The 24,639-nt window shown below is 34.1% G+C and overlaps 1 protein-coding gene across 1 annotated transcript in view; it reads left to right on the top strand.

Moving 5' to 3' along the window:
• The window catches only part of SGCZ (sarcoglycan zeta), a 255,742-nt gene that overhangs the window by 65,777 nt on the left and 165,326 nt on the right, over nucleotides 1–24,639 (top strand). The window contains exon 7 of the mRNA XM_086888323.1: nucleotides 12,079–12,273. Coding sequence (XP_086744449.1) covers nucleotides 12,079–12,273 — 195 coding nt within the window. The remainder of the gene's footprint in view (nucleotides 1–12,078; nucleotides 12,274–24,639) is intronic.

Genomic DNA, 24,639 nt, shown 5'->3' with positions numbered 1-24,639 from the left:
TTTTTTTGTCTGCTACATTGATTTATCCATTATAAATGCTTGATTTCAATCTAGATGTATCAAAATGGGACTAGCATAACATAGCATGCATAGATTTTACTTAATTTAGAAGATCATAACATCACTAAAATTTTGGGTTCAAAACTTTAATGATTACAAAAGCCATGCCTATTTTTCTAAAACAAAGTAATTCTATCCTTGAAGTAAAAAAAATAAACAGAAATTGCACCTTTAGATAATATAGACATATTAATTGCATTTTAGGACTTATATGTCCAACAATGGTATGATTGCCAACTCTTTTCTAGTAGTTTTGATTAAACAAACAAAATTTCTTACCCAGTCATAGAATCCTGAAGACGTGGCCATTTCCAACCTAGTTGTACACATAATTTCTCACATTTACAGTACAGTATTGCCTTTCTTATAATGAATGTCATTGTAAGCTCAGGGAAAAACAGTACTTTGGATATGACATTTCTCTTTGTCCTATGTACGTTTGTGGAGTTCATTGTAAGTGCTTTCTTGTGTTTTCCCAAGATGGCCTAGTGAAAACAAAAGGAAGGTACTGACGGTGATGAATGTGTACTTGGTGCACAAATGTGGAAGTGGGCACATTTTGCTCCCGAGCTTGTCTGCTTACAGTGGTTGAGGCTCCAGAGGGAAAGAAGCCTGCACTATTTTGACAAAGCTCAAAGCAAGCTTTACATGTATTGGGAATGTTTGAGGAGGTATCATGCTTTATCAGACAGCCTTACAAGGAGTTGAACAATGCCTTGCTACTCTGGTAGCAGTTTCTAGTGAAGAGCATGTAAGGAGAATGAAGTCCTTCTAGGGAATTTAATAAGAGAGTAGGGCAATTGCTAGAACCACTAGCTAGAATCTGTGAGCATGAGTGGTTGAGTCTTAATACTCATTTTAAAAAGCCAGAGGTAAGTATTTTTTTGTCTGCCCAGTAGTTTTTTCCTCTTTTTTATTATTCTCTGTGAAGTACTAGAAATGCAGTGTTTGAAGTTCTGTCTTCCCTGAGGTGTAGAAATAGTGTTACTGCCCTCTTTTGCACTATGATACTTTAGACTATGAGTTCTGAAAATGGTCCCTGTTCTTGTCTGAGCTAGACACTTTTGGCTTTACTTACCTTTTTTCCCTGTCCGTCACCAGCCTCATGGTCATTGTTCCTTTGAAGATTCCTGTATTATTTTTCCCACTTAACAACAGACTTTTTATTCTCAATCTCTTTCTGAGAATCAGCTTGCATATTTGGAAATAAAAAATTGCTACATGACTATTTTAGTATTCATAATACCAGGAAATTTAAAATTCTGTGAATACCATTTCTTAATCTTCAGTGGTGTTTTTGTGAATAAACACTGCTGTATAGCAATTCTCCAAAGTTTTTAATGAAAATATTGAACAAAAAGAGGCTCATAATTACCGCAGTCAATCAGATAATACATTAATCAGTTCAGAAAATTATCGCTATGTGATATGATAGCTAATCCACTGAAAATTCGTTTTGCAAAATGTCTAGGCACACTAGTACAAATTTTTTATGAAATCAAGTTTTTATTTTCCATTTTGCATTTCATTACAAAATAATTATTCTTTGAGATGGAATTGAAACATATGTGAAGTTTTACATTTAACCTCTTTTTCCTCTGATAATAAATACTTTGTGAAAGGATCCTGATTTGTTGACCAACTTCTACTAAACAATACCCCCTAAATTAATGAAGTATTTAGTTGCTACTTATTTTCATAAGCCTACTTGGTCATCAAAAGCTCAGTGTATATGATAGCTAATTCTCAATATTTCTTCTGCTTGATTTGTGTTTCCTCTATTTCAGATGACTAAGGAAGATGATTCAAGAAAATAATTATGTGCCTTTATTATTTTCAATGCACTAATTATGTTGCAAGCTTTGAAACCCTAAAAAAGCCAGGTTCCCTGTTGCTTAGCAGATTGGGGAGAGATTAATAAGGAATGGTAGGAATGGGTAGTCTTAGGGCAATGATGATGTCATTTTCTCTAACGGAATGTCTTTATAGCTTTATACCTCATTAACTGGCTGAAGCTACTGAGGAATTAATTCTCCACAGAGATGGAGTTCAGCATGAAATGGCTTTAGAATCTTAAATCAAGGTCCTAAGTCCATTGACATCTGAAAGCTAAAAGTCTGCAAAGGCTGCATCATGAGAAGTTTGCATAAAGAAGAAAAATACCAAGATATAGGATATGTCCACCAAAAATGACTGTTGCTGAAGAAAAATGCATCGATGCATGAGGAATTTTCTATAAGTGTTAGAAACTATTTTCAGGCTTTAATGTCATCTATCAGTAGGTTGGTTGATCAGAAATATGAAATCTAAGGATTCTTTGTCAAAAAGATTCCTTATAAGAGATAAAAATGATCAATTTCATTATGCTGATTTGGGTTTTTACAAACTCTAACTTTATATGGGATCTAGCCTGAACATTTCTGATCAGAAGGTTTGATTCATTGATCCAAAAGTGAGTGGATCAAATGGGAGATTCTGGTTCCCCCATACTTCCTGCAACTTGTCTCTGTCACAAAGTTTATCATACATGTTGAGATCCTGGTGAGAGTGGTTAGGAATGACTTAATTACTGGTGATTACTATTGCAGTAGCCAAATTAGTGCTGAGGAATAACAAACATGGACTATTAATATGACAGATTTTTATCTAAAGGAAACTCTGGACACTCTTATTTGTTTATAAGACAAGTGTGATAGGGTGGTAAAAGCTAAAAAATGTATTGAAATAATATTTTCCCCATTTTTGTGTTGCTGAGGATTTTTGCTGACTCTGGAAATTTCATTAATTTACTGGATTGTTCTCAGTAAGAGTTGCTTCTTGCTTTTTGACAGTCACAGATAGTTTCTAGGATATGCAAAGGTGTTTTCTGCTGATGCAGTAGCTGCCTTCCCAAAATACCCAGAGAATTAGCTTACTTTTGCCAATTTAAAGAGGGAATGCTTGGCTTCTTTCCCAGGTCTTTGTTTACTGCAAAATTTGTTGTTTCTTGAGCCACAGCTATGTCCCTTTTACTGGGTGTTTTGATGTTTTTCCTATTTTCTTTACACATATTTTTTTACAACTATAATGATTGTATCATGTCAGTCTTTCTCACAGCTCATTTATTAGTGTTTCCCCCCTATCCACAGATGTCTAACTAGTTACAAATTCCAGTCTGAATCACTTGTAGGGTTAAAATGGACTTCTGGAAGACATCTGCTAATTTTTCTGTATTTTTATAGCTGTCTTCACACTAGCATCTTCAAAGATTGTTTTTCCAGTCTTTTTTTTTTACTTCCAGATCATTTGTCTGTGTCTCTTTCCTGTACTTGATCTCCCTTGAATATCCTGTTCCCAAGAATTAGACTGAGTAACGATTTTTGAGTAAGAGTCTCCAACAAATCAAGTGTTTGATATTTGTCAGTTTTCCATTTTGCTGACCACAGCTTCTTGCAGGGACAAGCAGCTGCACGCTGTCTATTGATAAAGCTGGCTCAGTAGAGTTCCAGTGAAGAGCAGCTATTTTTTTCTTCCGTTCTTCCAACTGTGCTTATGTGTGTCTTAGAAGATAAAATGGCATTGGCACTGGCTCCTCCCTCCTTCAGTCTTAGTATGAAAAGAAGCCTTCATTTGTTCAATTCCAATCAGTCATCTCTTCATCAAGCTAAATTGATTCTCTTTTCTTTTGACAGAGAGAGAGAGCACATTTTCTGTATAGGGTGAGTCTCATTTCATTTTCATTAATCATTTGAGGAAAGTCAGGAAAAACCTCTGCCTGCATTAGACTGTTAAAGGATTAATCCCAGTTCCTGCCAGTAAAGAACTGAAGGTGGTTGAATGTAGTAAAAATGAGATACAGATGACCACCTCAATCTCTATAGATTTCCCACAGCCCCTGAAAGGATTGGATATTTTTTCCTGGAAGTTATTTGAGTTCACTTCTTTTGTTTAACCCATGATGTGGTAGCATCCTATTACTTTCTTAAAGAAAAAAAAAAAAAGAAAAAGCAATCTCAGTACTGCCTACTTAGCTAGTGAATATGGAAGAAATGTATGATTGAATCATTACATATTAAATGTCTTCTTTGTTTGTAAGTACTTGAAACCCCTCTTGAGTAAGGATACAACTCTTGTGTGGTTGAGCTTCCTTCCTCAGTGCTTTGTATCTTGCTAAATCTGAACAAGTTGACTCTTCGTCAATGAATGTACTCCTGCATGCATTTTCTGGAAGAAACAAATGCAAACAAAAGTTAGAATGGAGAAAGTGAAAATGTGGAAATTATTCTAATAATAAAGTCTGTGATTCCATTTCTGATGAAAAATATTGCCAGGGTGATTTAGGAGTTTAGGTCTCCTTTTCATAATTAATACTGCACCTTTAACACTGTTAGCCATATTTCAAATAGGTTTGGAAAGTATTGTTAGAATCTTTTTCATCTAGGGATCTTAAGTGATTCGGGGGCTTGTAACCAAAACTGCTATGTTTCTTTCCAAAATATCAACATCTGAAAAGAAAGTCAAAATTCTTTCGCAATTTAAAACACAGAACTAAAATGTTTAGTTATTGAATATAGTTTTAAAAGTGCGGTGAGCAATAATTTCAAATTTAATGTAATAAAAAAAGAAGTTATTGCTCCACTGATGTACTTTTAATGCTGCTTTTAGATTATTGATGAAGATGATTCTGAAGGTTCCTTTCACTTGAAAGTTTTACAAATTGCATTCCATGTTCAGAATCTCTTGGTACTGGATTATTTTTTGGTGAGATATCCTTGGTCATGTGGGTGCTAGAAAGATGGATGGTCTTTTTTTACGGTGTTAGGATGCCATGAGCCTGGTTTATAAGGAGGCAGCCACAGAAACAAGCCATCATGGTGAAACTACATTTATAAATTATTAAGCTGCTGATCGGGGTTGCTATGGATGCTGAATGTGAGAAAGCAGGCAGGGAACAGTGTCTGTGTGAAACCAAGTCACATAACTTTCTCAGACTGGCCTGAGAAGTGTGGCATGAGAAATCATAAGGAGGAATCCAAACAGTCCTTAGAGAAGGAAAACAACCTCTGCAGGTATTGTTTTGATCCTTGTTGTTTTCTTGCAGGGAAAGGTCAAGGGATGGTGCTCCCAACTGTCTGATGATGGTGATGTCTTAGTTTAATAACCAATGAGAGTTTTACCTCTTGGACCTTCTCAGGACTGTCTATGAAAGAAGATCTGGAATAATAAAACTTGCTCTCTTGTGCCGCCCAAGCCAGGGAGTCTGTGTCGTGCTTCCACCGTTCCTAATACAGTGCGACGGGTTGCATCCATTAGTAACAAGGAAGGTGAAGAAGCTAATTAAAGGGAGGAAATGCTGAAGACAAAAAGGGAAACAAATTAGAGTCTCAGTCCTATATATAATACAAAATTAAAAACATGTAAACTTAAGAAATGGAGGTGTACTTTCATCTTACATTCCTCATCTCTGCACAATCTACTTAGGTGTTCTCCATAGTTTTATGATATCATCTGAAATACATGGTAATGACTTAAATCTGTATTCTGAGAGTATTTTAAGGATGAAGTTTTTTGTGTGGGTCAAACAGTGGTTACCAGAATGTTAATATTTATCCCCTGGTAAAACACCTCTCATTTATATTTTAAAAGTATTATTCTTTTATACTGGAGCAGGAACACATATTGATAGGTGTTATCAAATTAGAGATTGTTGTATTTGTATCTATCTATCTATCTATCTATCTATCTATCTATCTATCTATCTAACATACATAAATGTATTTTTAAACCTAATTCTGACAATGGGATCTATCTTCTTCCAATAAGATGAATTCAGCTCTTTTCTGCCTGTACTCTTATCAGGCAGACATAGGAAAATAGCTTATCTTTTTAGAGCTTTGGGTAGTAGTAAGATTTGAACCATGCTTGTGTTGCTGTAACACCGATACTTTAGTTTGCATATTGATATGATTACTTACCAATATTATTGTGATTCAAAAGTATCCTGAAGGGATGGAGAATCTGTTAATATTGAATATGAGGACATTAATTTCACATTAAGGTAAAACTGATGAAAAAAAGAATCAGTGTAGCTGTGCCTGTGTACATTCCTGAGGAAGTTCAACAAATACAAATAAAACCCAAAATGTCTTTTGGGTTTAAAAAGACACAATCTTTGGTTAAAAAGACACAATCAGTGTCTTTTTAAGAAATACTCATGTTCGTCAAATCACAGCACTTACTCAGGGCAGCTTTTTCTGAAATCTGATATCTGGTCCATGTTGTTTTTAATATGAATTAACAGAGTTATATGTTTTTGACCACAAGAGCCAAGTATGTGGATTCAGATCTACAAGTATTTCTTTTCTAGCCATATGACAGAGTTGTACTATACATATATGCAAATAAAAGGAACAGTATTTAAAAGCTTATTTTCCATCTTTGCAGAAATTCAGGTTTTCATTTATATTTCCTATCTTTCCTCTTCTTTCATTGTGGACATGATTACCCTACACATGAAATTTAGACATGAAACTACAGGCAGAAATTAACTATTTAAAGAAGGTATTTCCTCATAAAGTATTCATTCCGCCTGCTACTTCCAGTCCAGGTGAGTTTGGTGAATTTTCCACTCTTAAAACATCTCTCCTGATTCTTGATTACACTTTTTCCATCATCTACTGGAACTGCTGTAACAAAACGTATCATTCACATAGGAAAATTACTGCCAGTTTTTGTGAAGCGACTGAAATGAAATATTGGTCCTGCCATCTTCCATTGATGTGGTTGCCAAGTGTTTTCCTGATGAAGTATCCTTAGGAAAGACATGATTCATCTTATCTTCTCAGTGGCCTTAAGAGAAGGAGCTGAGCATATGTGAAGTGCTGGTCCTAGCACTAGTGAATAGCATCTTGAATATACTGTTCCTTACTGTGATATGTAGAGCAACAGGGATTGAGGGCCCTCCAGGTGTTTTAAACAGAGATCCAGTGGTTTGTTGTAGTTTCCCTGACTTTGTTGCTATTTGAATAGTCTTTTAGAATTTATTCAGTAAGACAAAATTTATCTCTGTGCCCAGCAGAAGGAATATTTGAGATAAAGTCCATACACCTATCACAACTGGTAGGGCAGGATGCTGCTATATCTTATAGCAGTCTGTCTCCTTAAGCATATGCTTCTCTCTAAGACAGCTCAGCTATATGGAATCCTGTGTTGCTGTTATTAGACTTGTGTTCTCACCTAGTTTGATTAAGGCTATGCTTAATAGTCAGTGTAGCTAGATAGAACACCTCAAAAAGTTATTCTCAAACACCACATGCAAAGTTAGATGACTATAAAGCAAAATAAAGTGAAAAAATGAGTAAGTTTTTGGAACCAAAGCTTCTTTTAAAAATACACTGAAAGTGTACTCATATGTTGCAGTTGGGTTTTGAAAATGTATCTTAGAAAGGCATATTTTTGAGAAACATCAAGCCTGAGCTGGATTTGAATCCAGCTTCCGCTAAAGTTTAGTACAGCACATTATTATTATTTAGAAACATTTCAAGTCACAGAACAGTGGGAAAAATATGATTCTATTCATTATACAGTTATTTATTCTTTTAACATGCTGTGAACTTCATTGTGCAGAGAACATTACAATTAAATATGTTGATCAGAACAGACATAAATGCTCACACTAAGTAATAATGGTAATACTATTAGGTCACTGATACTCATTTTTGTGAAGTGATAATTTTATTGGAGAACAATATTCGAGATGCAAACATTTATTGTGCTTTTATAGACAATTGTTTCATTAAGTGTTTAGTGAGCATTGGCATCACAGGGAGAAAATTGTGTACCTCAGCTGCTGTCCTGCCTGTGGCTGTAATGAAGTCTCTGTAGTAATCTAGTTGTATTGAATTAGGAAAAAAATTAAATTCTAATTGTCAACATAAAGCCCAGCAAACTGTCAGTAAAAGCATACTGACTTAAGCCTTGTTGACATTGATGACAAAATGGTACTTTGTGGCCAAGAAAAAAACCAGATTCTTCTGCATTATTAAACTTCAAATCACATAAATTATGTAATCAACTGACTTTTTGTACAGCTTGGTAATGAAGTTATTTGCATATATATTTTCCCTTAGATTTTCAAGGGTGCAAAGGGATTTCCAAATGTCTTCATTAGAAAATTTTGAAGTGTTGTGTACAAGTCTACCTTCACTTCTGAAAGTTACAAGAAGAAAAATCTTGAAATTCCTCTGATTTGACACCTACATGACAAAAGTAGTCTATAATACATAATTTTTTTATTTTATTGTGAGGCAGAGTTTGTTTAGTCTCCATCCTTGGGGTTGGATCAGATCAGCTCTTCAAGCTCCATTCTGTGATTCCATGGCATATCCTAGTAGAGGTCTCAGAAGAACCACACTCTCCAAATGCTTCTGAGCTGCTGAAGCAGATTTAGTATTGATCCAAATTATACTAAAGAGAAAAATAAGTAAAATCCAACAAATACAGAATTGCCAATCAGAGCAATAAGGACTTAAGCTCTTTTGCATGTAATGTACAGTAGAGTGATGAGGCTTTTATTGTATCTGGCCAACAATTTGTGGCCCAATGACTGTAGTAGGATCAGTTCCTGACACTGTTTTGGCTGCCTTTGAATGTCTTGAATGCGTAGTACCATAAGGAGAAGACTTAGCAGGTATCAGGTGTAGCCCATATAAAAATGATTTCAGAGTAAGCTGCTCTCTCCATCCAAATTTTAATTCTCTTAAAATGTATCTCTACTACCTTGTCAATCTACTCATAGTTGATAGAATCCTAACCAAAGCAAGATAATACAATATTATTCTGTATATATTGGAAGTATTCTAGATTACCAAACACTTGCAGAAGAACAGGAACAATTCATCTGCTTCAACACATACTGGAAGTGACAGCAAGAGCTTTATGTATTTTAAGTGTGTATTTAAAGCATTTTAAATGCTTTCCAAAAAATATCATCCTTTTATGCATCAGGCTTTTTCAAAAGATACAACCCACTTGCTTTCCATCTTATTTTTTTTTTTATAATGAGCTCCTTGATTTCATCCAAAGTCTTGATTTTAGAGCCATGGCTGGGATGAGAAAAATAAGCATTTGTGTATTTGCTACACAAGACGTGTTATGGTTCTTACAGCACTTGCTGCTCTGTGTGATGCATTTTTCACTATGTATGGTAAACTTTCAGCTAAAGTCTATAAAGAAAACAGTAACATTATTTTCTGCTGTAAGCTTAATGCCACCTACTGCGTGAGGGGAAGCAAAATGAATGACCTGCTGTGGTGTCATAAAAAAAGAGCTCTCCACAGCATTACCTTCTGGCCAAGAGGCTGTGTTACTTTCAGGATGAGAGGGGAGAGCTAGCTGGTTCAGGTAAATCATCTGGATGATATTTTGTGCTATGGCTAGTCATGACCAGATTGCTTTTTTGGAGTTTTTTTTTTTCCTCTGAATGGTGGTATGAAGAATAGTTCTTCTTCCATATCTGAAGCTCTGTAGCTCATCCAATTCCAATATGTTCCTTACCAACCAAAAATGATTATTGAGTTTAGATGCTGTCACGCTGTGAATTTATATTTAAAAGGACCTTTATGTTTTTCATTCTTTCTGTGAACTAAGGAAATAATGAACAGAGAATCAATCAGTAATGAAAATGTCTAGGAGTAGTGTAATGTTCCAGGTGCCAGTTTCAGCAGGAGGTGTGGGTTCCCTTCCATGGGTTCACAGGTCCAGACAGACTCCTGCTTCAGCGAGGGCTCTCCATGGGGTTACAAACTCTGGCACCTCAGGCTATTCCAGCATGGAATTCCACTGTGGAATTCCACTGTGGGCTGTGGTGTGGATGCCTCCTCCCCTGTGGCCCACCATGAGCTGTCAGGGGAAGACTTGCTTCACTGAGCCTCACAGAGCTGAGCAGTATACAGAGGGAACTGAGTGATGCCTGGCTGTGGCAATGGAATAAAATGTGATTGTATTTAATGGTCACATTAAATGAAATTAAATTAATTAAATGCAATTTAATTAATTGTATTTAATGTAATAAAGGGTATGTTCTATGGGATATATTCACAGTTTAGGACCAGTGCTACTTCTGACATTGGTATGGTCTGAAAGTTGACTTTTCAACTATTTTTAATGAAAATGATTTCTTCATAGGTAATATGTAAAGTTAAATCACAAGAAAATGGAAATTGTGTAAAATTAACCAGTTAATTTAAATATCAAAATTTAATCATACATTGCATTTTCATCACAATGGCTGGCTAAACAAATGTGAGAAACTCATTATAATGAGAAAGTTGATTAACCTATTTGTGTACTCACTTTCTGGATTTATAAGGCATTTTCACACAATTTTATGGAAACTGCCAGGATATGATAAGAAGATGATGCAAGGTCTTAAAACTTGCCCATACTTTGTTTTGAGAGGATTGAAAAATGTAACTGAGGGAAATTTTGCTTGTAAAATTTAATACATAAATAAACTGCTAAACATTGCATTTAATTGAAGTTGAGAGCAAAGAGAAGAAATCATGATTGAAAAAAGTAAAAATGACAAAATCCTTGTTAGCTAACTTATTTAAAATCTTCTCATTAAATTCTTTATTTCTGTTTTGACTTGTTTCAGTGATATATATATATACTGTCACAATATGGATATATGTTCTATGACTTATGTCTCTAATTATTCACTGTGAGTTAATTTATTATATTAATATCTCATTCTCTTGAATAATGGTAAAACCTAAAGAGTGCTGATTTGGATAAATATCTAGCAAAACAGAAAATCACATCAACATTTTGAGCTTCACATTTTTAAAATCCTATGAAATCAACATTTCTTTGATTCTTCAAATGAATGTAATCTGCTTTTTATTTCTCATTGAATCAACTGACTCATTTTTGTGCATTTTTGCTGTTTTTAGTCAGAAGAAAGTCAGCTTTGAAATGCAAAATTGATTGTTTTATCTGGTTTATAAGTTTGTTGAATTTGTGTTTGTTTGTTTTGTATTTTTGTGGGTTTTTTTGTTTTCTTTTTTCTCCTGAGCACAAAACCTATTAAAACAACATTTCTAATGGGCATATTGCAGAAAGAACTCTTACATAAACAGAATGAGATTGCTTTAATTTAATTTTTAAGTCACAGGGAAAATTTAATACCTTCCAGTCCAAAGGCAATGTGACAGCTGAATATGAATATAAATATCTGTAAAAGAAAGTTAAGGAGGAAAAAAAATTAAACTGTTTCTTATTAAATGGCATAAATACTTTTGTTCTAAAGAAGTATTAATAATAAGTTCTTTAAGCAGTTTGCAAGCAGTTACTGCTTGCTTGTGTGTGAGAAGAATTTAAACTAGTTCAGAAATTCAGCAGATTATAGTTGTATCCATCTCTTAAAGGGAAAAATGTTTTGGTTTTGTTTTCTTTTGTAAAATAAGGAGGCATGTATAAGAGCATAAATTATTAATTTCATTTTTTTAATATAATAAAAGTGTGAAAACTTCATTAATGAAGGATGTATTTTCAAAGGGTGAGATTTTCCTTCTGTTTGTATGAGAGAGTGTACTGGCATGTACTGGCTACAAGCTATATGGAGAAAATTACCTTTACCTCCAGTACAAAAGAAAAGGTACATTGCTCTCTTTCTCTAGAACCAAATTTTACTGAATGATCATGAGATCAAAGGACAATAAAACAATATTCAGAATTAGAGTGTACGATAAACGCACAAATTACTTTTATATTTTAATAGTTTCTTTCTGATAAATTTGAAATTCAAATTCAATTCTAAATAGAAACCAAAGTTTACTTTAAATTCATGAAATCCATCAAATTCCTACTAGATGCCTAGCAAAAATAACAATGATGTGGTTAATGCTAGATGAATATATCTCTTATGTGCCCATAGAAACTGATTTTCTATACATTCCGAGATAATTTTCATGTAATATTATGTGTGAACAACAGACCTCTCATTCATTTACTTATACTTACATCTTTCTTTTACAGATGACACGAGAGCAATATATATTAGCAACACAACAGAACAGCCTTCCAAGGACTGAACATCCTCAGTTTTACCCAGTAGGGATTTATGGATGGCGAAAGAGGTGCTTATACTTCTTTGTCCTTCTGCTGTTGGTTACCATGATTGTTAATTTAGCAATGACAATATGGATTTTGAAGGTTATGAATTTCACAGTGGTAAGTATTACAGCAACTTTATATACCTCATTTCTTCAAGTACTAACTTCTAGTTTCTTTTTCCTTTACCATGTTATATAGAGATCTTATAATTTTGGAGGAAAAATTGCATGTACTTCTTTGAATGTTAGTTCAGATATTTATACTTTTTATATATATTCTGCGCTGAGTGGACTGCTGCCCTGCCTATTCTGATGTTTTTGGTTAATCATAACTTCTGAAATTATATCTGGATCTTGGATTTTTTTGTTTGTTTGTTTGCCCAAATCAAAAGTGTCATGATGACTGACTGCCCCAAGCATCTTTTGTTTTCTAGTCGTTACTAAACAACAAGCAAGAGCAGTTTACTATATCTGTTCTGTATAGTATCTCTCTTAGGAGGGAACTGGGTTGGTCACATCAATTTATCATTCCTTTTAGAGTGGGTTTTTTTTTGGTTTTGGTTTTTTGTGGTTCTTTGGGGTTTTTTTGTTTGTTTGTTTGTTTTTTTTCTTTGTATTTTTTTAAGGTTTACTGGCAATTTGGACTGTGTTTCACCTAGAACTTAGAGTGGCTATTTTGGTGTTGATGAGGGATAATGTGAGTCCAAAAGACACATACTTTAATGTGTCAGTCTCTGGCTGGAATATTTAATATCAGCAAAGTGTTTCAGCTGTACACTTGAAAGAACATCTGCGTTCAATGGAAACTGTGGTAGGAGTTGTGTGCTAGCTGGCAGCAGAGTAGTGACTTCTTGTATATCAAAAGAAAAGACAGAACTCTACACGGTTTAAAATAGCAGTGTTTCTGCTAGGATCAGTGCAGTCTTCGTCCCTGGATTTTAACCTTCACAATCCATATTTTGATGTAGTTAGTTCTGACTTTCCAATTCCTATTTCACAGCCTGTTTCTCTTCTCCGTTAGTTTATTGGAAATAAAAGAATAGCCAGAAAAACCATCATAAAACCTGTGTCTAAAATTGTTCTGTATCTGTTGATGATCTGTAATGCATTGGGTTATCTGAAACTGTTGTCTGATGAGACATATTGTGCAAATACATTTATTCTTCCGAGCTTTCCTCTAGTGGATGAGCATGTTGAATTCATATTTTGATAACTGTACAGAAAAGTTTATGTGAATCTTTTGGGGGATTGCCTTTTTTCAGAGGGGTCTTTATTTTCTTTTTTTTTTTCTGTTTTTTTCTTTTTTTTTTTTAGTGCTATGTATTTTCAAAATAAGACACATAGGATATTTTTGCTTGTTAGAATAATTATTCATTTATACTGGAAAAATATTTAGGCATAACTTTTTTAAACAATTTTAAAATATAAATGTTTAAAAGGCACAGAATTTTTCTCAGTGCAGAAGATTGCATTCCAATAGAATATTTGAAAGTATTGTTTCCATATCTAGGGATTGTTTGACCTTCCACACTACAAGATATTATAACACTATCCAGTTTATATCTTTTCAAATTTGACCATGCAATTTTAAAAAAGAAAATGAGAAATTTTGAAATATTTTTCTTTCCAGTATGTCAAAATTTGTTGGGAAGTTCAAGGTTTATGGAGAATTACAGAATCAGTGCAGGCGTCTTGTGCAGAAAATAAACAGATTATTGCAGCTCCTGTAATAAAACACCTTTTCCTTGATCATATTCAAATACATTTTTTAAATTATGTGCTGAAGAATGAGTTTAGTTTTGAAGACTCTTGGAATGGTGTAGGTAGTCTCCTACTTTGATTAGTTAGTATTCACATTGGAATCTCTGTATGCTAGAAGATTGCTAGAAAATTTTCACATTAAAAGCTGAGTAACATCTTTATACTCTTGTCCTTGCATGCATGTTTGAGCATAAGTGGGAAATTTGTATTAAGTCTGAAAGGGTCGCATTCTTAGGGGAAGGTGTTTGAGTAAAATAATTTAGTTTAGGAACTTAAAGTTCTTGTATTTGAAAAGGCAATGGCTTTGAAATACATATAGATATATATATTTATTCTATGTGCATATATATATGTAGAGATAGGTATAAACTAAGAGATATTATTTGTATGACTGGAGAGTGAGATAAAACCAGAAGTGCAGCTAGAAACCTCAAGAATGTTTTCTCGAAAGAGGAATATAACTACGATAAAAATAGTTGCTGAAATTTGACTGCTTTGACATTTTGACATTATTTTAAGTTATTTCCTGTTTTAGCATAAGCCAGAGTGGAGCTTTCTATAAAGACAATAGTAATTGCAACATTTCAAGGGGTCATGAGGAGCCAGGTCATGGTTTGTCATTGCTGTCCGACAATTGCAAATCTGTTAATTTGTATTGACTGTCGACTTTATATTTTTAACTGTAAAGCTACAGCCACTGACAATTTGGCATAATAAAAGGCTTTCTGTGATTAAGTTTCTAGTTGGAAAAGTTTTCTGAATATACTGACCTTGCACATAAAAGTCACATTCTGAATCTGAGCTAGTTATCCCATGCTCTTTTTATACTCAGAGTGTAGAAATAAGGTCTTCTGTAAAGCATTCGTCTCGTAGTAAGGTAGGCAACTGTCATGAATTTTTCTTAAGGACAGATGTTAAATATCTTATCAAAGAAGTAATTTTAAAAAAAAGTTTCTTTTCAATTATGTGAAAACATAGTACAGGCAAGGTGTGCTACTCTCCTTTTATCAGATTATGTAATATGACTAGCAAAAATAGAGAAATGTTCAGGGATGTAATCTCTTCTTCCAGTGGTAAGAAGGTAAGAAACTGGAAAGGTAAATACAAGTTACGAGTAATTTCCCTGATATATAATATATATCAGATGAGCAAACTAAAAGTAATTAATATTTGTGGAGCAGGAATATTAGATGGAAGAATCATATACATAGTAATAATTTTTGAAAGATGTTTTCCCACTGGTAGCTTAGAGAGTAAGACTAACATATATTTAATATATAGTCGAATTTTGTTACCTCCCTGTTCAATTATCTTTTTGGAAAGATGTGACTAAGGAGGCCAGTGGCATCTTGGCCTGTGTCAAGAACAGTGTGGTCAACAGGACTTGGGACATGATAATCCCTCTGTACTCAGTACTGGTGAGGTCACACCTCAAATACTGTGTTCAGTTTTGGGCCCCTCACTTCTAAAAGGACATGGAGGGTCTGCATAATGTCTGGAGACAGGCAACAGAGCTGGGAAATGGTCTAGAAAACATGTTTTATGAGGAATGGCTGAGGGAGCTGGAGCAGTTTAGCCTGGAGGAGAAGGGGCTTGGGGTGCCCCATTGCTCTCTACAACTGCCAGAAAGGAGGGTGTAGTGGGATGGGGCCTGTTTTCTTCTGCCATGTCTCAAATGAAAGGATGAGAAGAAATGGCCTTAAGCTGTGCCAGGGGAGGTTCAGATTACATATTAGATTTTTTTATTATCTTTTTTTTCCCCACTGAAAAAGTAAACATTGAAATAAGTTGCCCAGGCAAGGTGTGATATCATTGTGTCCGGAAGTGTTCAAAGCGACCTGGGGGTATGGTTTAGGGGTGGTCGTGGTGGTATTGGGGGGATGGTTGGACTGGATGATCTTGAAGGTCTGGTTTTCAAAGAAGACATGCAAAATATCATGGAAAAATCAAGCCAAGAACTAAAATCCGTAACTTTTGTCAGTATATAAAATAATAGTCTTAGGGGACTTGGGTTTCATGGAGCACTTACAGTTTCCTTTCCTTGTACTAACCTTGGCATGGTTCACAGGCCACCCCATGGAAATGTCTGTCTTTCACTTTCCATCAGAATGTAATTATCTCTCACTAAGTCTATGTTTTATGAGTTTAATGAAGCTCAAAGCTGTTAGTCACTTTTTTCTCTCTCCATACAGTTGCTATACTAGGGATTTCAGGAAGGATGGATGCTCAAGTCATGACTTGGTACCAGAGCCAAGGGGTAAAATATTAATGGTTTTGTGTTTAGAACATCCTGGTTATAGATATATGTAATATATGTGAATTTTAAAGGCTTGTGAAGAAAAAAATATTTTTCTTTAATGTGCCTGCATTCTTGGCACATTTTACATGGACCACAGCATAAGTAATTAGCTGATATATTTTTTTTTAAGATCTAATTACTTCAGCATTATTCTTTGATAAAATTTTTGATTTTGTATCATTTTTAAGTTATTCTAACCTCAACAGAGCTATAATTTTATATAACTAATTCTTCATATAGTTGTAAGTGGATAAAGCATATTGACACTCTGTCAATCTGATTAATTACTTTGTAAAAGAGATTTACGGTATATTTTTGTTACTAACCAAATACCAGTGTAGCAATACATGGCTGCAAGTTTTCTGCACATATTTCAAATTAGCTTTATAAAAGGGAATTCAAAGCATTCCTCTTATTTTAGGGATGTGACATTGTGAAATAACATGGAACAATCAGCATAGAAGTGTAGATCCAGCTCTTGGTGCAGGTGGGATTTAATAAGGTCTCTTTCATACATTTTCTAATATGAGCACATTTAATTGGCATTGATATCAATACTTAACAGTTTTTCCTTTCTTTTTTTCCTGTTTTTTCTTTCCTTATTACATGACATTGATGTCTGGAGTTTACTAAAGCTAAGAAAAAAATGGTAATATTAGAAAAAATGCTCACGTGAATGCCTTTAGTTCTGAGATCTCTTTTTGTGGCCGGTGGCAGCCACATAGAACCAAGTTAATTTACTGGTTTTGGTTGTATATTTGGTTTTGTGTGTCTTCATATTCTGATTACCCCTAGGAATCCATATATGAAATGACATTTTGTGACCCCCTGTAAGAACAAAGCTACCTGCTTCAGATATTTTCTCTTGCTGTAGCTGCAGTTTTGAAGTCAGTTTTGACTGCTGTCATGACACAATGATGTCTGTATTGATCCATGTTAAACTCCTCTTGCCAGAACTACCATGGGAATTACTTTTAAGATCAGGAACCTGACAACTTATCATCTGGGTAGAGATGGTAAGTTATTTCTCCAGGGACTTTGAACAGTGCTTTAGCTTCAGATATAAGCAGAGTGTAAAGAGCAGTTTGAATTTCCCGGCTAGAATGTCTATAGTTCATGCCCCCAGCTGACCATGCTCTGCTTGCTGGCTGCCTAGCTCTGCATTCACTCTGTATGGACTGCAGGTAGTTTGTCTGCCTGAATATACACAAGCCAAGTAAACATGGTTTCTTTCTTATATGACAGTATGATATATATAAGGCAGATTAATAAATAGATATAAGGCAGAAATATGCAACCATTAATTTCCCCCCATTTGCATCATTACAGATTATCCCTGTATTCTTTTACAAGTTTCAATTTTACAACTGGAAACTTTCAGATCTGCAAAAATCTGAATTATAATATTATTAAGATTACTTATAAAGACAAGTAAACAATATATATTTTCCTGGGTTTTGGTTAATGTGCAAGAATGTGTAAATCTTTCAAATATTTAACTCTCTGTGTTGGGACACACACATGCTTCTGATCTTTATATCCAATATGGAGACAGCACTCATAATTTCTTTAAAAGTACAATTTCTTCATTGAAGCTATAATTTGATGCCTAAAATGGTACAGAACTAAATCAGCTCTGTTCAATGCTTTTATCTAGATGAAGACCGAACTGTCTTGGCATACTGAAGAAAAACAAAATCAATTTGTGAAACTATACTGTAATAGTAATTACCCATTTCTCAGCAAGCATGACAGCAATATGAATAGTTATATTTCTGATATTCTTTGGCCACCCCTATGTCTTTACTTGATGGTCAAAACAATATTTGGTTATCAGTTCTGTTGGTTCTGCTGAGCTATGTGATGAAGTTAGCGTTTTCACATAATAACTAATACAATTTCAAGTAGAACTAGGGCAAGGGTCTTCTCCATTTCATAAACAATCTTTGAGATATGTCCAGTTTGTAGCAGGTTGGCATTTCAAAATTATGAAGTTTTGTAATTGTACTTACCTCAAAAATAATTTTTTCATTTGGCAAACAGAATTTGCCAAATTTGTCATTTTTTTCTTTTTTTTCATTTGACAAAGGCAGCAATTTGTTATTAGGTTTTGTATAAATATGAATAGCAGCAGTTGATATGTATTTCATAAACATGTTCTGTCACATCTGCAGGTTTAATTTACTAAATGGCAATAATTTATTGTCAATAATTTTTTTTAAACTATAAATTATCTCATTATTAAAACTTTTTATCTATTAACTGAGTAGAAAAATATTTCTCTAGATCCATCAGTATTTTAGCTTTCAAGAACATGATGTTCTGTTTTGGGATGAATGCAAGAAAGCTCTTGTTTTATTTTTGTTTGGTTTTTATAGTGATAAATTTCCAGTCCAGAGCAGGCAATATAATTAATTTTTAATGATTATGAGACTTAGTCAAGATAGGATAGACCAAGGTTCAGATTGTCTTCAATATAGATCATGTTCCAGATAACTGTTTTCCCCGTAGGTTATTAGTCCTTCTGATTTCTGATATTTCTTTTTAATAGATATGTGACATCTGTCTTATGGTTTCTTAATGTCAAACATTACATATCAACCTTGTAACAGATTTTATTGAAAATTCCAGTGAAATGGCTATATATTCCTCAGGAATATTTTCTGCACAGATTTGTAATTCTTTTTAAAAGTTGACTTTTAAATGTTTTGAAAAACTGTTTAGAAAATCTTTGGCCAGCTAAAATGAGTATTACAAACCAGATGTCTGCACATGGACATGTATACATGTATGCACAAAGTCTCATTTATAAAACTGACTATGTTCCCCTACCCTTATGGTGCACTGGAAATCAGAAATTTCAGCTTCTTGAATGAATCTGTCAGCCCCATGAATAATTCAACAACTTACTGATAGAATGACAGCAAATTAATCTTGCTATGAGTTAATTTTGCTTGGACTTTTTTATCCCATTTTTTTAACATTCATTTAAAAGCACAACTTTAGAGGACTGGAGGGTATTTTGTACAACTCGTGTCCTCTTTCATTTTCAGTGCTGCAGGCAAGAGTGAGCTGATTTATTCTTACTCTCTTTTGAACATTTCACGTATTTGCTGTCCTGAGCACAATGAAAAACTCATTTTAAGTATTTCAGTGCCATTCCTCTAAATCACTTTTTTATCTCATCTTGTATGTGTATCTCCTGTATTGCATACCTCTTTTCCTAGTCCTTGTAGGAAGGAAAGAAAACAGTATCTGTGCAAGTACAGTGTAGGTTTACTTGACTGTAAGTAATTAATATAAAATCTGTTATGTCACAGTGGAAAGGTGACTAATCTGACATGAAGTTTGTGATACATAAGGCAACAGCTTGCATAAACAGTCAAGCCACTGTTAAGCATATTTTGTTAGGAATTTTATAGTACTAGACATCTCATGGAAAGATATCTTTCTGTAAAAAGTAGGAAGGTTTTGTTTAAAACAATCCTATTTAATAGCACTTCTCAGCAAACATTAACTCCCTTGCTTAATGTGCAGGTTACATTATTGATCCTGTGTGGCTCAATGCAGATCTTAAATTATTTATTTTATTTCTGAGATTATATGTCTGTACATTTTGGGGTTTGTTTCTGACAAATGATCTGATAAATAAAGGATCAGATAAAATCAATTTCTCACTTTTATATTTGTTTGATCATTCAGATTTAATGGCAGAGTACTAGTAGAGTTCCCAACAGAAAAAGGGAGTAAATATGTTGCACTTTAGACAGTCTTGTAAAAATGTGATTTAATTAACTGTAGAAATATTTATTCTATTTACACAATTGCTTAAACTATTTCAACTTGACATTGCAGTGGCTTTGGAAATATGTACTGTATTATGTAGGTCTTGACTTCCTAGAGAAAACTGCCTATTAAAAATGTTTGCTTTGTAGTCATGCGTTGAGAACATGAAGAGACATTTGCCTTTCCAAGGCCACCTCTTGCTCATTTGTCTCTTTGCTTTAGATTTGTTTCATTGGGTGTCAGGACCGGCTTGCAATCAGCTCAAGGGACACAGATATAACTTGTACCTGTATGCCATGTGAGCTGACCAGCATTTCAAAGGTAGCTTGCCCCATGTTTCAAAGCGTGGATGGCTGCATCCTCTACCCTTCACTGGAGTGATTCTGACTGTGCATTATACCATGACTGGTGCAACCTCTTATAAGGGCCTTAACATTCAAAAAAAGACAGTGGGCTATAGGATGTACAGGAAATTATCATGTGTTCAAGCTGAGTGAACAATGTTTACTAGACAGCTTATTAATCATTCACTGTGTAAATAGGCTGGAACGAGTATCTCAGAATTTTTTTCAAATATTTGCTTTCATGAAAATGGAATTAACTTATTTTTATTAAAGGCTCTCTTTTTCCTTTCTGTGTGTATTCTAGCATGACATTAGTGTTTATAGAAAATGAGATTTTCAAAAGAATATTATATAAATACAATTTTGAATTCTTTAAGGTTTATTGAGTAAGATAGTTCTGACACTTATATTTGTCCAAGTGCATATATAATAGCAGATATCTGAAGAATGGTCTTGATGTGCAGTCATTTTTAATGAGGGGAAAAAGGAAGAAAAAATTATTTTTGTATACCAGGGTTCATAAAAATAATCAACAGAAAGTCATGAAAAGAAAAGGCAACTAATGCATCAGCATGTTTGACTCAAGTGGAGTAACTAAATCAGAGTTATTTTTATAGGTCAGGCCAAGCAGTAATATTTTGTAAGTTTATTTAGCAGTGATTAGAGAGATACCAAACCACTTGAACAAACTTCATTTACTTAAAAGCACCAACAGTCTGTATGAAAGATGAAATGTGTCATTCTTAGTTCCTTTTGATTATTGGGATGATTTATCTGAGTAAAGAGTGCAACTAAAAAAATCACATTCTTAGCATCCTGCTTTTATTTGTACAAATCTTCCATCTTGAAATAAATACAGCTCTGTGTATTAAGTACAAGAGCAGAATGTACTTATGTAAATCTAGCCTAAATTAGACCTAGAACATTTAGGAATTATAATAAAAGAGAAACAGGAAGATAAGATGGAATACGTAGTGATAAATGTCTTGCATGGCAGAGTATTTCCTCTTCTTTCTTATAAGTCAGGATATTAAATGTGTGGTTGGAAGCCCAGACAGGATTAAATGATGAATCAAATGTTTCACTGATGCAGAAGCAAGGACATTTTTTAAGCTAGAAATGTGAATAAGAGGCTTGTCTGTCCTGCAGCAAACGAAGAAAAAAATTTTCAAAACTTTTACCCAAAACTTACAACATTGATGGAGGTATCATTACTATGCCTGAAAAACATATTTTACTACTGCTAGGTACCATCAAGGAATGAAAATCAAGAAATCAAATAAAAGTAGATTATAAATGGTATTGGCAGAGACAATGGAGAAGTAGTGGGAATACCACAAACAAGAAGTCAATGTCAATACACAGTCCTAAACCTCTTAATTGTAATCTAAATTTGGCTGTGTTTTCTGGAAAAGCCTGGTGCATCAGAGCTTGTCCAATGATTTGTTATTCAGGCAGCACATCCCCTGTCTTTTTCTTCTGCATACCCTGTCTGTTCCATCAGTGTTCAGCAATAATGTAGTCCTCACCATTTTAACGTGACACTCAGTTAAGTACAACAAATTGTGCACAGCCTTGTGCAAGATCTTAAGAGTTTTGAGTTCGCTGTGTCTTACAAAACAAAACTCCCCAAAACCCCAGATACATATTTTAATGTCTCAAATAATGAAATCAGCATTTTTGTGATGCAAAATCACAATCTATACAATTGTTTTAATTTTACATTTTCCTTTTCTCTCACCTCATTGATCTCTATTTATACAGTAGAGCAACATCAATAAATGTTTTCCCAAAGAGAAATTTGTAATGACTGTGTTTTCTTATTATCTTCAAGGCTCAGGTTCATAACAGAAAGGATGTAAAAGAGGGTAAGTGATTTGTCTACATCAACAAAAACTTAAATTGGAATAAGTATACTAAAATAGGTATTAATTTATATATTAACTTTGACTAGTTAGAATTCTAACACATCTTTCTTCTCATGTACTGGGTTGGCACAAGTTTTTAGGCTTAGTTCTGCATTATCTTGCTCTTACTTTTAAACTTCATTAATAATTTACAAAACTATTTAAATTAAATCCTATCTACAGAATGCTACCATGGAAATCCTTTTGTCATGACTGCAAAAAGATACTCTTGTGGTACCTAAGGAGGACCTGCTGGACAGGAAAAAAGGGCAGAGAACATGGCAACACAAAGTGTCTGGCAGATACTAAACTTTGGGGAAATATTCTTGCCATAAACTCTCACCTCACTATTGATATTAAGTAGGAGTGTTATGGTCTGCAGTTCCTAATATGAAATGTGGAAAAATAAATATCCTGTTATAAATTGTTATCTGAGCTTTTGTATAAGGACTCTTATACTTCTGTTTTGAGTTTTAATAAAGCTGTAACCCAGAGCTTGCTGAAGGTTAACACATTTACTTTCAAGAAAATAAAATTCAGTGGCAGATAAGGGCATTTATTACTGTACAAATAAAAAAAATAAGTTTTGTAGTCTGAAGAAAAACATTACTGGATTTTGGATTCATGATGTGTGTGAATAAAATTAGTTCAGATATCCTAAGGTTCAGGTGAAACCTGAGTCATATGTAAAGTAAAAAGTATAATAAAACACCTGATAATTCTTACCATTCTTAAAAATTTTGGACACACTTAAACCACTGCCTCAATCAAAATGAAATAAATATAGATTTTACATTAGGATACAGTATAATCACAGGATCTCAAGGGTATAAGCTCAGTTTAAATATTCTGCAGACTACTACTATTTGTTGACAGAAAGTCAACACAATGGACTTCTTGTTGAGAAGTCCATTTAACTTGTCCAGTAATATAAATATTTCACAATACTCTTTTCTAGTTAACTGAAATTTATTAGTAGAGAATTACTGAATATTCAGTAAGCTCGCAGTGTCTAAATGTACACACAGACAAAAAGATATTCCTAAATAATTATTTTACATCAAATAATCTTCCTGTATTACAAAGAAGCTATTCTTACTTGACAGCTTTTAGTTTACTGGGCATTAAAATCTCTCACTACCTGGTAGTACACTCTGTTAAATATGATTAGAAGTATTTCTGTAAACTTTTTCACACTTCTTTGTGGGTTTTTGTATGCTTTAGCAGTTGGTATTATTTTTATAATTGCAATCTAAAAGATTCCAGTGTCAGGTTAGCAGTTAATAGCTAGGTTTTCAAAAGTAATTGGAAGTCAACCTTGATGACAGGTGCTTTATTTGAAAAATATAATCCTGCACAGCTTTATGCCTGTTGGTGTGTTGCAAGATGCCCTCCAGATCCATTCTGTATGAAATATTTTCTTATTGAGCAGAGTGTTTGTTGTGTACAGTACATATGTGTAGTATGCTGGTTGGACTCTGGGAAATGACAGCTAAAGAAAGTAATGCCCTGCTATAAGGGGTGTTGAAGGGCTGTATGCTCATGCAGGCTCTAAAAGCTCAAAGCATGGTGCTGGAAGTATTGGTTCTCACGAAGATGGAGCAGTAAGGTATACAAACAAAGAATTTCTGTGACTGGGCAGGATAGAGAAGATCAGGAATTGTAGGTTAGAGGTGTATGTGAGGCACACAAGTCTTTCACCTTCCCTTTCATTTACTGATGATTAGAAGTACCAGTTCCTGGGGGAGTCCAGGAAAATAAGGCAGTTAGGAAAAGCTGTCCATATAGTTGGGAAGGCAGCTGAACTGGAGCTACAAAGAGATGGCTGTTCAGCCACAGAAGGAACATTCTGTGGTGGGTAGCCACTTGGATGGAGAGGAGTTGCTAAAAGTTGGGGAAAATGTTCCTCTAACAGCATCATCTGTAGTTAAATCTGTGGAGAACTTCACCCCATGATGTGGATGTTAAAAAATTCATGGATATTTGAGAATTGAATGGGTAAATGCATGGAAGGAAAACATACCAAAAAAAAAAAAAAATTCCTGGATCTGAATATCCTATTTTAATATTTGTGTGTCTGATGCTATTGGAAATGGGACATTGGGGTTAACTTTAGGTCTCACACAGAATATCCATTCTTAAGATTTTTTGAAAACAGAGCTGAGAACATGATTTTCAGTTTATATACTATTATGCTAAACCTGTGGTTTGTATTGTGTGTTTCAATGCATCACGGTGTGCAGTCAAACTAGGAATTTAAAGATCACATTAAATCAACAGAACTAAATGGTTTAGTCTTAATCCCAGGAAATTAGAAATTATTTTAAATCTTTGCTTCCTCCCATAAATGGATAAGAAAATAAAGAGGTATTCTGAGTAGCAGTTTT

This window comes from Cyanistes caeruleus, chromosome 5 (assembly GCF_971803275.1).
Source record: "Cyanistes caeruleus chromosome 5, bCyaCae1.hap1.1, whole genome shotgun sequence".
NCBI classification, from domain to species: domain Eukaryota; kingdom Metazoa; phylum Chordata; class Aves; order Passeriformes; family Paridae; genus Cyanistes; species Cyanistes caeruleus.
This window is presented reverse-complemented; position numbering and strand designations above follow the sequence as displayed.